The sequence below is a fragment of the Leucopleurus acutus genome, assembly GCF_964270905.1.
Source record: "Leucopleurus acutus genome assembly, chromosome: 6".
In the NCBI taxonomy this organism is placed as follows: Eukaryota; Metazoa; Chordata; class Mammalia; order Artiodactyla; family Delphinidae; genus Leucopleurus; species Leucopleurus acutus.
Window position 1 is genome coordinate 118092955 of NC_139149.1, and position 13723 is coordinate 118106677.

Sequence of the window (13723 nt, forward strand, 5' to 3'; positions counted from 1 at the left end):
CAGAGCATCACGCTTGCAGCACAGCTCTGCGCACAGTTCCTGCCAGTGCCTCAGCTCCCGCACACATGCCCGCGCCTGTCACACGCGGCCCTTCAGCCTTCACGCAGCTCCTCGCAGCGCCCAGAGTCCCTCCGCCTCCTCACAGAGCTACCCGCTCGCTTCCCCCGACACGGGCCACGCTTGCCTACAATTCGTCACACAGCCCATCACACGGGTCCTTCGCATTTGCCCCCGAAGCTTCTCACGCTTCCTCTCACAGCCTCGCCCGGTGTCGCGGTCCGCGCGCTCTCCGCTCCTCACGGAGCCCCTCACGGCGCTCCTGGGACCCCCGCCACCGCACGCGCCTCCTCCCACCGCTCCTCACACAAACCAGGCTCTTCCACCTCAGCACGTCACACGCTCGGCGGGCTTCCCGCCCGGCGCTTCCTCCCCCGGGTCTCCTCAGCCCCCAGGCCCAGCCCCGGAGCCACGACGCCCCCGGGCCCCCAGCCTCGCGGGCGGGAGGCCACCCTCCTGCTCAGGGTCACCCTCGCGGCCCCGTTCTGTCCTCCACGAGGCTCCTCGCCGTTCGTTCACCGTGATCTCAGTTCCCGCCATCTCTCATCCCCCCCCGCGGGCTGCTCCCCGCACCGGCCCCGGCCCGGCTCTGACGGGGCTGGTGTGTCCCGCGGCCGCTCTGCTTCTCAGGCACCCGCCGCCCGCCCGAGAGGGCTGAGGCCCCCGCTCCCCGAGAAGCGAGGAAGAAGATGCTTACCTTGTTGGGCCCAGAGTCCTGCAGAGGCAAAGACAGGGTCTGAGGACGGAGCACGCCGGGCCCAGGGGCAAAGCGGTGCGGGGAGCCCGAGCCGCCCGAGCCCCCCGCACTACACTGCCTCCCCCCCACCGCCCCCCGGCCCAGCCCGGGGACCCCTCACCTCTCCGTGAACCTGGCCCCACAGCAGGGACGGGTGGCCGCTCCCGGCACCTGCCCAGCAGGGCCCCCACCCCCGAGGCCACCCGACCGCAGCGCTTGGAGCCGCTCACCATCTCGGCCAGCGCGGAGATGACCTTGCCCAGGGTGGTCAGGGACTTGTTGATGTTGGCCCCCTCCTGCGCGGGCAAGACGAGGCCGGGCGTCAGGAGGCCTCAGGCCCCTCGCTCCGGCAGGACCGGGCCTGAGCCACTCGGCCCTGATGGAGACCCAGCGCCCAGCCCTGCACCGTTGACCCTTCCCGCTTCCCCGTCCCACGAGAGCAGGGGCAAAGGGGGCGCCCACCGAGGCCGGCCCGCCTCCCCCGCCGCCCCCTGGCCCTGCAGCCACTGGGCGCCGGCAAGTCGGTGGGGACCCTGGTGGGGGCGGCCTACCTTGAGGCGCGTGCCCTTGGCCCCCGTGGAGTCGGCCCGCTCGCTCCCGGCCAGGTCCACCAGGCTGACTTTGCTCACCTGCGGGGACACGTGTGTCACGCGCAGGAGCTGTGACGCTGCGTGGCCCCCGCCTCCCCTGGGTGCGGCCTGCAGGGCCCCCCCTCCCTGGGGCCGGAGCGCCCAACCCTGCGGAGCACAGCGGCCCTGCTCTCAGCTCCTCTGAGGAGGAGGCCACCTTCCCTGGGAGGCTGCACGGCCTCTGCCCCTGGCACCTGGCACCCAGCTGTTCCCTGCCTGCTGGCCGCTCGTCACCTGCACGTCACTGTCGCTATCACCCGTTCCACAGACCAGGCTCACCGTGTGGTGGGATTTGAACCTGGCTCCGGGAGCCCCTTCCCCCACTGCCCGCTGCCCCCGGAGCCGCCCGGGCACTGGGCAGGGGCTCCCTCCCCAGCACTCGCCCAGCCCGGGCTAGGCAGCCACATGCACCCGGGGAAGCCCAGGGCTGCGGGCAGGAGTCGCCTGGTGGGCCTGCCAGCTGCCCTGAGCCCGAGGGGTGGGAGCTGCAGGCAGCCCGCAGCCAGGCCCCCGGGAGGACGGCGCCAGGCCGGGGTGACCCAGCCTCAGCGGGGACCGAGCACCCTGAGCTCCCCCAGCCACTCTGTGGACCCCAGGGTGCTGCCCCCGGGAGCAGGGCCTGGCTGGCAGGGTGCCCAGTCAGAGAAATCGAGATGCTTAGGGTCAGAGCCACGGAGGGCGCCCGCCCTACTGCCCCTGCAGCGCCCACAGGCAGCGTGTCTGGATAAAGGCCCCAGGAGACGAGGCGCCTGCCTGGGTCCACTGACAAGGCCAAGGCTCATGGGAAAGGCATCTGGGGCGGGGGCAGTGGGCAGGGCCGCTCAGCACAGCCTCTCCTTTGTGCTCACAGATGCCGGTGCCCACGGGGTGAGGGGCACCCCCAGCCTGCACCAGGGCCCACGGCCAGCCTGTGACGGGCACTCACAACCTGCGGCCTCCGACACCGCCCTCCAAGGGCCCCCGAGGCACCTCCGGCCAGTGGGGCTGCCCCGGAGACGTCCCTCCTCGGGCCTACAGTCTCCACCATAACCGCCTGGCAGGAGGCTGTTCCAGGGTCCACGGCCCCTCCACTCAGTCCCTTCCCCAGCCACGTGGCGCCAAACACCGAGAAGAGGCGGCCTCGCAGGCCTGGCCAGCGCCTCACCGAGGCCCGGGCTGGGCAGGGAACGGCCCGCGCCCACGCCTCACGGGCCGGCATCCGGCTGGGCCTCCCCACCCGCCGGCCCGGGCCCCGCCCGCCGAGGCGGAACTCACTTTCTCTGTGGTGATGTTGGTCTCTGCGTCGTGGCGCTTCTGCGTGAAGATGATGTTGAAGACGGCGTGGGAGCGGCTGCTGGTCTCATTCATGTTCGTGGCCGCCACGGTCCTGGGGAACAGAAGCCACACACTGTCACCCAGGGTCCCGTGGTCGGGCGTGTGGGCTGCTGGTGCTGCCGGCCCGCTTGACCAGGTCACTAGACGTCAGCTCCCCGGGCTCCCGGGGCCGCCCTGCCCGGCCTGGTGGAGACCGTGCCTCCTGTAGGGCTCGGGCAGGGCCCACACTGCCTGCCCCACTGCGTCCGGTGCGGCTCCTTCAGCCCCCGACTCGAGCCTGGCACTCGGGGCCCCGTGACTGGGGATGTCCTGCTCCCAGGGGCTGAGCAGAGCCCCCTGGGCAGCGGCCTGCAGGCTGTGACGTGCAAAGGCCCCCAGAAGGGAAAGGGGGCTCTACTGTCCATCCACACCGGCCAATCCGGGGAGGGCCAGCACGGCCTTGGGGGAGAAGGCCCGAGGCTGCCAAGCGGAAGCCAGTGGTTGGTCCCGATGTCGCCGCCGTGCAGAGCCCCCAGGGAAGCCCCCAGGCTGGGCTCGCTGCCCGACAGCTGCCTCCACAGAGGTGGAAGAGCCCCCGGGGACCCCTACTGAGTGCAGGGTTCCTCACCCTCCCGGGAGTCCCTGCGTGGCAGAAGGCAGGGGGACTGTTGCCACGACAACCAGGGCAGACCCTCCTAGGCTGGGAAGCCCAGGGCAGCGTGGTCACGGAGACCAATAGCTCGTGGCCGGCAGCACCTTGTGGCCGACCCTCCCCACATGCCCCTGTCCAGAGGGCCATCTGCCCTCCAAGCAGGCGGGGCTGGTCCTCACAGCCTGGCCCCACCCAGGGCAGCCACCACCCCCCAGGGCGCACAGCCTGCCCCCCCACGAGGAGCAGACCCTGTGTAGGCGACAGCGTCCCCTTCCTGGGGGAGCTGGAGGCCCCCATGGGCTGGCATGTGCCCTTGATGTCCTTAGGCCCACAAGGCCCACACCTCCATGGGGGCTGCTGGACAGACCCCATGGGGATACCAACAGGCACCCCAAGGACAGGTGTTCCTCGGAGAGACTCGGAGTTGCGCGGGTAGGAGGGGGAGGGCAGGGAGGATGGGCGCGTCACCCCGCACACACCGGGCCTTGTTCCCTGAGTCCATGAGGTCCTGGATGTCATTGTAGGAGGTGACAGCCAGCTTGGACAGGTCCTCCACGTAGGGCCCCAGCAGCGGGTGCTCCCTCACGCGCAGGTTGCCCTTGTTCTTGGGGTTCAGGAGGTCACGGACACGCTCGCAGTAGATCTCCATGTAGCTGACCTGCGGGGCAGCGAGGACATCAGGGACCTCTGAGGTGGGGGAGCACACGGTGCGGCCAGGCCCCCCGCACGAACATGTCAGGGGGGTGTCAGCCCACCCCCTGCCTGGCCCTCCCCACACACAGCCATGCCGGGGGCTCACCCAACACGGTCACAGCGGGGCCACCCGGGCCACGCAGCTCAGAGCAGCTGCTCAGCAGACACCGCAGAGCGGACACTGCCCTTCGCTCCTGTGCCCAGCATGGGCTGGCACGTTTGCCACATGCACGCGTGAATGACAAGCTAAGGGCACAGACCAATGGCGGGCACTGGCTTTAAGTCAGTAAAGCCACGCTCCGAGGGACAGGTGACGGAGGGCCCTACCTCCACGGAGTAGGACATGTTGTCGTTGGTGGTGTCGTTGATTCGGGAGAAGAGGTCCTCACAGAGCTGCAGGAACAGAGCACACCATCAGACGTGAGGCTGGGCTGTGCCCAGAGCCTCACCCCTCGAGGTGCTGTGGCCCCTGCGACCCAGGCTGGACTCTGCTCTCCCGGGCCCCTCCTGCACCCTCCCGCTCCACCTTAAAGGCACTGAGACGGCCTGTAGCCAAGGAGCCACTGTCTTCTGCTAACTCGGGGGCCCCCCAGCTGACGTCTGATCCTCTCCTGTTCCTTGCACCATCCTTGCCTGCATGAGGTGGAGGGTCTGCCATGCGACAGACCACCCAGCACTCTCCCCTGCCCTGACCAGGCCAAGTACTGACCACCTCAGGTTCAGAGACCCACCCCGCGGGCGTCCCCTTGTCCCGGGCCTCAGCCCTCACAGCCCTCCCAGGGAGAGTCGGCCCCTACCAGCAGCTGTCCCAGCCTCCCTGTCTTATGGGTGTGACCATGGTGGGCACTGCCCAGGCCTGGGGCCCTCCCGCAGCTCCCCACCCTCGGATCTGGGTCTCCAGCCCCTTCACAGCCCGTCTGCCCCACGCTGCCCCTCCTGCCCTGCCCTCCCCGCCACCCCCATGCTTTACCTTCCCTCCCGGCCCCCTGCTCTCCCGGGTCTCAGCTTGTGCTCGCCTGCCTGTCCTGCCCTCCCCGGGTCCCCCCGCCCGCTGCGTGCCTGCGGGATGATGCCCTGCTGGTCCCCCTCACCGGCCCCCCCACCGCGTGCCTGCGGGATGATGCCCTGCTGGTCCTTCTCCTGCTTGCCCATCATAGTGTAGGACTTGCCAGCCCCGGTCTGCCCGTAGGCGAAGATGCAGACGTTGTAGCCCTCGAAGGCGTGCTGCAGCATCTCCTCGCCAATGTCGCGGTACACCTGCTTCTGCGAGGCGTAGTTCATGTCTTCCGGCTGCGGGACAAGGAGGGTAGCAGCTGCAGGAGGCTGGGCTGCCGTGCTGGGCTCTCGGCCCACGATGTTCACTGAGAGCCTGCGTCGCACCCAGGGCCTCCGGGCGCCAGGGCCACAGCACCGTGGGGAGGGATGCCTGCCCGGCCCATCCACTCACAGGAGACCCGGGAGAGGGGAAATAATCCTGCCTGGGAGGCAGCTTCCGGAGGGAAGGGTGGGAGGAGCCAGCCAGTCTAGGGCCAGACAGAGTGGAAGGGCATTTTAGTAGTGGGAAGAGCATGTGCAAAGGCCCAGAGGTGGGGGTACATGGCGTGGTGCTCAAGGTAGCAGCTGTGGGGGTGACGAGGTGGGGCTGGAGAGGCAGCAGGGCAGGGGCCCAAGGAGTCCATGGTCCTGGCTATCACCCCGGACGCTGTCCTGAAGACAGCGGTCACTTTAGGCAGGCCCAGGATTACCCTGACGACGTGAGGGGAGGGGCTGGACGGGGAAGGTGAAATGGGGAGCCCTGGGGCCGTCCCGGGACCAGGTACTCAAGGTGTGACCCGAGGTGGGCCTGGCCCTGGGGCAGGGGGCCTGGAACCTTCTCGGATTCAGGAGGCTGGGGGATGGGAGGACTGGTGTAGGCCCGGTGGGGGATGTGGAGGCGCAAAGGCCGGGGCTCTCCCAGGCTCCAGGGGGCGGGGGAGGGCGTGCAGGGGCTGGCGCCAGGCGGGCAGCTTCCGCTTCGGACACCGAGCTTGGGGTGTCTGGGGAAGAGGAGAGGCTGGCAGGCAAACGGCTGTACGGCTAGGACCCTGGGAAACTGCCCACAGTGGGCTGATGGCCCCTTGGTCCCTGCCGCAGCTGGGCAGTGTGTGTCACAGCTCAAGGCGACTCAGGAAAGCGGGCCCCTCCCCACAGGCCTCACACCTGTGCCCCCACCTCCCAATCGGCCCTGCAGAGGAGCGGGGTGGTGCCTCGGCCCATTGGCGCAGAGAGGTCAAGGCGTTGGCTGAGGGCCGCACAGCGGGCAGGGCTGCGCTGGCACCCGCGCAGCAGCCCACCCCCTGGAACCCCAGCCCTGGGCTTACCGAAGTGTGTGACCAGTAGGAATAGTCGAAGCTGAAGCTCTTGGGCACCTCCTTGGGCTGTTTGGGGTTAACGATGGCTGCGGGGAGGGGACAGGCATGGCGCTCAGCGCTGTGCTGCAGGGACAGGCTGACCCTGGATGCGCCCGCCCGAGAGGGACCCCAGGGCAGGGAGGTGGGGTCCTCAGAGGCCTTGGCCCCAACAGAGCCAGCCCCCCTGCCAATGGGCAGCGACAAGGGCCCTGTTTCCAGGCAGACCAGCCATCTCTGCCCCCTACCCTGTCTGACCTCCCCCCACCCCCCGCCAAGGCAGCCCAGAACAGTCCCTTGGCACAGGCACTGGGTCAGACCTCGAGCTCCTGGCCCATCCCACCTCTCGGGTCCACACCCCACTCGCCCCCCCAGCCCAGGTGTGTCTTGTCTGCCCTGCATGCAAACGCTAGGAGGCGCAGCACAGTCACAGCCGCGTCCCTGCTGCTTTGGGGCCCCAACATGCCCGCGTGCTCATCCGTGTCGGGGGCGTGCTGGCTGTCCCCCCGCAGGGACACCACACGTGTCCCTCCTCCTGCCGGGGCACCTGCAGGTCCCGTCCACGTTGCTCTCAGGGGCTGTGGGGCTGTCCTCTGCTTAGGTCCTCCCCCACCCCGTCCCCCTCCTCCAGCAGCTGCACCTGGGCTGGCAGGAGGCGGTGCTCACAAAACGTCGGTTCATCAAAGGAGGAGCAATGCCACCGGCACACACCGCCGGGCCTGCTGGGCGCCCCGGGAGCCCCCCAGGCAGGACTGAGGCATCCCATGTTCCCCAGGCCCTGGACAGGTCTCGGCTCCCCGAGAGCCTGTCCAGGGCTCAGCCTCAGGAGCTTCCACCTAAGCCATCCAGTCCACGGTGCTCCGCTCCAGAGCCCTGGGACGCTGGGACTCCCATCAGCCTCACCCCACTTGGCATCTGCCCCGGGCCACGGCTTGGCGGGCAGGAGCTGACCAGCTCTGGGTCCCAGACCCCAGGCTTTATGGGTTCTGGGAGATGACCCGGCACCCTCGGGAGGCCGGCAGGAGGGAGCAGGTGACTGACCATCACAGCCCTTTCTTTGGAGCCGAGAGGGGGTCACGTCCATGCTGGCTCCAGGAGTGAGGCTGAGAGGAGACCTCGCCATCCCGGTTTCAACTCCTGCTGGACCTGGGGATGCGGCCGCCAGAACCCGAGCACGGTAACGCCGGCGCCACGGGAACGACAGTCACGGCGTCTCCGAGCGCAGGCAGCCTGGGCAGGCCCCCGACGGCGCCCACCAGTGCCCCACCTCCACCCACCCCACCCAGCCACTCCTGCTCGCGGGCTGCGACACCTGTCCCCCCGCTGACCTTGCTCTGACTGTGTCCTGGTGCCGGGGCGTCTGCTGTATACCCTGTGTGGACCAGGAGCTCCCTGACGACCCCCCCACCAGGGACGGGGCACGGATGTGCTCAAGGAACGCTGGGTGGGCAGGGGACAGCCGGCTGCGAGGGTCAGTGAACGCGGAGTGGGCCACGAGGAGAGCCCGCGGTGGGGACCACCAGGCAGAGCTGCTCTGGCCCGCGGGAACTGCTGTCACCTGCCCCCTCCCCCTTGGGCGGGGTCCCCTGGTGTGGCTCTGACCCCTGCCCTGGTCCTGACCCCCAGGTGTCCTGCGGGGGTCCTGTGGTGTCTCCGTGATCACAGATGGGGTTCTGCGCTCCAGAGGGGACGGCGCTCCCCAGGTTCCACCCCAGGCCTGCTCTCCACCGACGCCTGGGAGCCCTCACCAGGGCGACCTGCCTGGACTAGGCCTGGACGGCAGCCCCCTGCCGGCACTGAGGCGATTTGGTGGCGAGGGGCTTCCCGGGCAGCTCTCGGGTCGCTTCCTCCCGTGGGTTTGAGGAGGGGGACGGGACCGCGGGCTGTTGAGCGGGGGCTCCGTGCCCTCTGCCCCTGCTGCAGGAGCACAGAGGACAAAGGCGACAGCTGGGAGGGCCCAGCTTGAACGGGGGATGGGAGCAGCTAAGCCAGGGAAGCCGCGTCCTCAGAGCCTGAGACCCCACAGCCGCGTGCGGCGCCCGCCCTTCCGGGAGCCGTGGCCCAGCTCTGCGGAATTCCACGGGTCTGTGGTTAAACCCTGGGTAGCTTGCACCTGTCCGTGGGGAGAGCACTGACACCACGGAAATCGGCAGACAGGGGTGTGTGTGTGTGTGTGTGAGAGAGAGAGGAGAGAGCGAGCGAGCGAGGGGCCTCGTGAAAACGGAGACCGAGACCTCAGTGTCGGGAGTCTGGGGGACGTTCTCAACACGGGGCCCGTGCCGGTCCTCGTGAACCCTCAGCGACGGCTCCTCCCACTGACCTGACTTGGCCCCCACGCTCCACGCCCCCGGCAAGGCCCCCCACGCCCGTCAGTGCCTGCCTGACTGCGATCTGTGGCCCTTGTCACCGGCCCGTCTAGTTCCATCTCCGTGTCCCCACTGGAACGTCACCCCCAGGGCAGTGAGAGCCTCTGTCCTGCTCCGCGGGGCCCGATGCCAGGAGTGGAGCCTGGCGCAGGCTGGAGCTCAGCGATGTGTGCTGACCTGACCCCACCAGGCCTCGTTTCCCCACCTGGGCCGTGGGAGCATCCTCAGTCCTGAGGGGCTCAGGCAGCCCTAACCCTAACCCTGACCCTGACCCTGACCCTGACCCTGACCCTGACCCTGACCCTAACCCTAACCCTAACCCTAACCCCGACCCCGACCCCGACCCCGACCCTGACCCTGACCCTGACCCTGACCCTAACCCTAACCCTACCCTAACCCTAACCCTAACCCTGAGGGGCTCAGGCAGCCCTAACCCTAAGTCTAACCCTAACCCTAACCTTAACCCTAACCCTGCAAGTGGAGAGCCCATCGCGACTCTCACGGTGGCCCCCGGGGAGAGGCCGCTCAAGGCAGGGAGTACAGGGGCATCTTGGCCTGGGGCCAGCCAGTGGCGGCAGGCCCCCAGCACCGTCGGCCAAGTCTGCTGACCGGGACTCTGCTGGCCCCCGGGGTCCGTCCTTTGACACCACGTGTGTGGAGCCGTTCCGCTAACAGAAAGCCCTGCACCGCGTCACCACCTCCTGGCAAAACCAAGCTCCCTGCTGTGGACTCCCAGGCCCAGTCTCACTGTATTTGGAGCCCAGAACATTCTAGAATAGTGATGGCAAATGGGGCCGACTTCTCGGATGGGTTAGGTTTTGAGACCGCACGGGGGCTGCTGGTCAGGAGGGTCCCGGTGGACCTTCCAGAATGGTGGTCCATTCCCTGAAAGCACACACTGGGCCCAGCTTGCCAGGGTCCAATTGGAAGGCTGGGGGCCCGGCCCTGAAGACATCACCCTGTGGTTTGGGGCGGGTCCCTCCCCTCCAGGCACTGTCCTGGGTTGAACAGTGTCCTCCGGGAACCTCAGACTGTAACCTTATTTGGAAATAGGGTCCCAGCTGTAGGGACAGAAGCACACATCACATACAATTTGGTCGGCTCACAGAACTGCCAGATTCGCTGTGTTTCAGATGAAGAGTGCTGTTATCGAGGCCATGATTATAGGATAAGAATTTAAACGACTTTTAAGCGTTCTAATTTCTGTGTCACAGCGGAGATTCCGGGTGGCACGTTCCAAGAACTGGGGTCTCCTGCTGTGCCCCTTGTTTTGAGATTCAAGGAGTGTGTCACTGCCCCCGCTGACAGGGCTGGCCAGATCAGCTCCTACCCTGACAAAACGACCGTGAGCTGCTGCCCAAACCCAGCTCCTGTGAGCCTCTGCCTCAGGCCGGCTCTGGAGCCGCCTGCCCTGCCCTAGCCCCTGGCCCAGGACCTCCCGGAATAGAGCTCACCCAGCCCTCCGACGCCACTCCTCAGGCAGGCTTCCCTGCTGAGGGCTGCCTCTCTCTCTGTGTCTGTCTGTCTCTCTCTGTCTCTCTTTGTCTCTGTCTCTCTCTGTCTCTATCTCTCTCTCTGTCTGTCTCTATCTCTCTCTCTGTCTCTCTCTCTCTCTGTCTCTCTATCTCTCTCTCTGTCTCTGTCTGTCTCTCTCTCTCTCTCTGTCTCTCTCTCTCTCTGTCTCTCTCTGTCTGCCTCTATCTCTCTCTCTCTCTCTGTCTCTCTCTGTCTGTCTCTGTCTCTCTCTCCGTCTCTGTCTCTCTCTGTCTCTCTGTCTCTCTCTGTCTGTCTCTCTCTGTCTCTATCTCTGTCTGTCTCTCTCTCCATCTCTGTCTCTGTCTCTCTCTGTCTCTGTCTCTCTGTCTCTCTCTGTCTGTCTCTATCTCTCTCTCTGTCTCTCTCTGTCTGTCTCTGTCTCTGTCTGTCTCTCTCTGTCTCTCTCTCTCTCTGTCTCTCTCTGTCTGTCTCTATCTCTGTCTGTCTCTCTCTCCGTCTCTGTCTCTCTCTGTCTCTCAGGCCCCAGGTGGACCAGCAGTTCCCCTGAGTGCAGCCCGCCATCATCTCCAGCTCTGCCTCTGTGACACCTGCCCCAGCCTGTCCTGGGCCGCCCCCAGGTTCCAGGGGAGGCACAGGGTCCGCCTCTGATCCTTTGTCCTCTCTGTCCATTCTACAGGCTCCCGTAGGGTTTGGTCACCTGTGAGCCCCTCAAGCCGAGACCCCCAGCTAATGTCTAAGGTGGCGACTATGCCGCTGGGGCCTGACCCAGCATGGACGGGGATTCTCACAGCCATTCCTGATGTCCTGGGTCACCCAGCGACGTGGCCGCAACCCTACCAGCTCCTCGTGCAGATGCCGCCTGCCCACCCAGGGTCAGCTCCCACCTGCGGTCACAGTCCCTGGCTTCCCACCTTAAGGCTTGAGTCACACCTCCTGAGCACTTTCTCCAGCCTCGAGGGGGCCAGGCTGGAGACACAAGAAAGCCAGGACCTGAACGGACCCTCCGCCCGCGTTGGGCAGCAGCTGAACAAGACCCCCAGCTTCCTGGGGAGGACAGCCCAGAGGTGCACTCTGTATTCAGAGGCTCCCAGCGAGCTGAGCCCCCGCTGCCCGTGGCGGCCACCTGCTCACCTGCTGCTTCGCAGCTTCTGCACCCCCGCAGTGCATCCAGGGACCACCTCCCACATAAGCTCTTGGCACCCAAATCCTCACCTCAGTTCTGCTTCCAGGGACCAAGCAGAGGCAGCACCACTCACAGAATCACCATGAGCCCCCAGATATGCCCAACAGACCCCCCAGAGGCTCTGAGTGGGGCCTCCACAACCTGCTCCAGGGCCTCCTGCAGAGACCCCCCAGCCACGCCCGAAGCCTCAGCCCCAGAACAGGCCTAGGGCGGCAGCCGCCATCAGCCCTGAGCGCCCTTCCCCTGGGGCAGCCCCTCCCTCCAACCCGGTAGATAACAGAAGGGGTGGAGTTACTCAGGTGCAGGCGCACCACCAGAGCCTGCGGTGACAGCAGCAGCTCCAAGTGCAAACCTCCCGGCTGAGCCCTGCCAAACCCACAGCTGGGAGAGAGGACGGCGAATTCTTGCTCTAAGTCACCGAGCGTGGAGGTGGGCTCTGGACCAGCAGGAGATGCCAAACACTGGTTTGACTTCCAGGGGACCCCAAACAAGCCCTCTAACCTACAGCCTTAGAAGCAAGGATGCCGGCTCCCCTGTGGGTAAGGGTGGGTGGGGCCGGGGAGGGGCGCTGCTGAGATCTCCTTGAGCTGCACACTGGGCTCTGTCCACTCTTCTGCAAACGTGCCCCAACTCAGGACAAAGTCTGTGGCACCAGAAAGAGCAGAAGGGGAAGCCCGGGGCTAAGTCCTCTCTGCTGCTCCGGCAGCCGGGTCCTGCGCACTAGAGGGGCCCTGGAGGCCATGCCTGTCCTTCTGACCTTCTCGAAATTGCCATTCTGTCTCTTCCTACTCCCTGTTCACCCTGTTGACCCCAGGCCTCCTACTTCTCAGACAGGCTTAAGATGACTTTCAATTAGAAACAGAACAGAAGAGCAGACAAAGTAAAGCGCAGCTGAGACAAGACAAGAACTCAGGGACCTTGTGCCGGGGTTGGAAAGCGGCCCCGCCAGAACTCCCGCCTACCCCGAACCTCAGAACGCGGGAGACAGGGCCTTTGAAGACGCAGTCAGTTGTTGAAATGAGGTCGCACTGGATTAGGGTGCGTCCCATGGTCATCAGGTCACACAAAGACGCAGACATGCAGGGAAGAAGCCACGTGATGACAGCAGAGCCTGGGGTGATGCGGCCGCAGGCCAACCTGGTGGCCACAACTGGAAAAGCCACAAGAGGCAGGAAGGATCTTCCTCCAGGAGTATGGCCCTGTCAGCACCTCGGTTGTGAACTCTGGCCTCCACAGCCACGAGAGGGTAAATTTCCGTTGTTTTAAGCCACCCAGTTTGTGGTCATTTGTTACTGCAGCCCCAGGAGACCGACACCCCGGGTGGACCAGGAGGGAGCCAGGGCCCCGAGGGCCCAGCAGCCATGGCCCCGAGGGCCCAGCAGCCACGGCGGCCCCGAGGGCCCAGCAGCCACAGCCCCGAGGGCCCAGCAGCCACGGCCCCGAGGGCCCGGCAGCCACGGCCCCGAGGGCCCAGCAGCAATGGCAACCCCGAGGGCCCAGCAGCCACAGCCCCGAGGGCCCAGCAGCAATGGCAACCCCGAGGGCCCAGCAGCCACGGCCCCGAGGGCCCAGCAGCCACGGCGGCCCCGAGGGCCCGGCAGCCACGGCCCCGAGGGCCCAGCAGCCACGGCCCCGAGGGCCCGGCAGCCACGGCCCCGAGGGCCCGGCAGCCACGGCCCCGAGGGCCCGGCAGCAATGGCAACCCCGAGGGCCCAGCAGCCACGGCGGCCCCGAGGGCCCGGCAGCCACGGCCCCAAGGGCCCGGCAGCAATGGCAACCCCGAGGGCCCGGCAGCCACGGCCCCGAGGGCCCAGCAGCCACGGCCCCGAGGGCCCAGCAGCCACGGCCCCGAGGGCCCAGCAGCCACGGCGGCCCCGAGGGCCCGGCAGCCGCGATACTCACTGGTGGTGCTTCCGGACATCTGGATGATGCACTTGGAGTCGCGGCTCATTTCTCGGGAATTGAAGGGGCGGACGCGCACCGCCACCTTCACCGAGGCCCCAGCCATCTCTGCGGCCTTTGTGGGTCACTCCTAGTGGCGGCGGGAGCCCCAGCGGGCACAGGAGACACCTTGGGAAAAAGGGAGACGCGAGTTAGAAACAATATCCACAAGGGCAGCGCAGATGTTTCCGGCTGTGACACCTGCTCGGATAACCAGTCCACAGGAAGAGGAACGGAGCAGGGCAGCTGCGGGTGAGAAATGCCGCGAGTTTTAGGAAAGAACGCCAAT

The 13723-nt window shown here is 66.8% G+C and overlaps 1 protein-coding gene across 18 annotated transcripts in view; it reads right to left on the reverse strand.

Annotated features, from left to right (window-relative positions):
- The window catches only part of KIF1A (kinesin family member 1A), a gene marked incomplete at both ends in the record, with an annotated part of 65083 nt that extends 51582 nt beyond the window's left edge, over window positions 1-13501 (reverse strand). For all 18 annotated transcript variants that reach the window (XM_082841436.1, XM_082841437.1, XM_082841435.1 and 15 more), the window contains 9 exons: window positions 755-772; window positions 1024-1089; window positions 1345-1422; window positions 2677-2788; window positions 3847-4025; window positions 4388-4453; window positions 5171-5350; window positions 6421-6497; window positions 13396-13501. In XM_082841436.1, the coding sequence (XP_082697562.1) occupies window positions 755-772; window positions 1024-1089; window positions 1345-1422; window positions 2677-2788; window positions 3847-4025; window positions 4388-4453; window positions 5171-5350; window positions 6421-6497; window positions 13396-13501 (882 nt within the window). The remainder of the gene's footprint in view (window positions 1-754; window positions 773-1023; window positions 1090-1344; window positions 1423-2676; window positions 2789-3846; window positions 4026-4387; window positions 4454-5170; window positions 5351-6420; window positions 6498-13395) is intronic.
- Window positions 13502-13723: the final 222 nt, after the last annotated feature.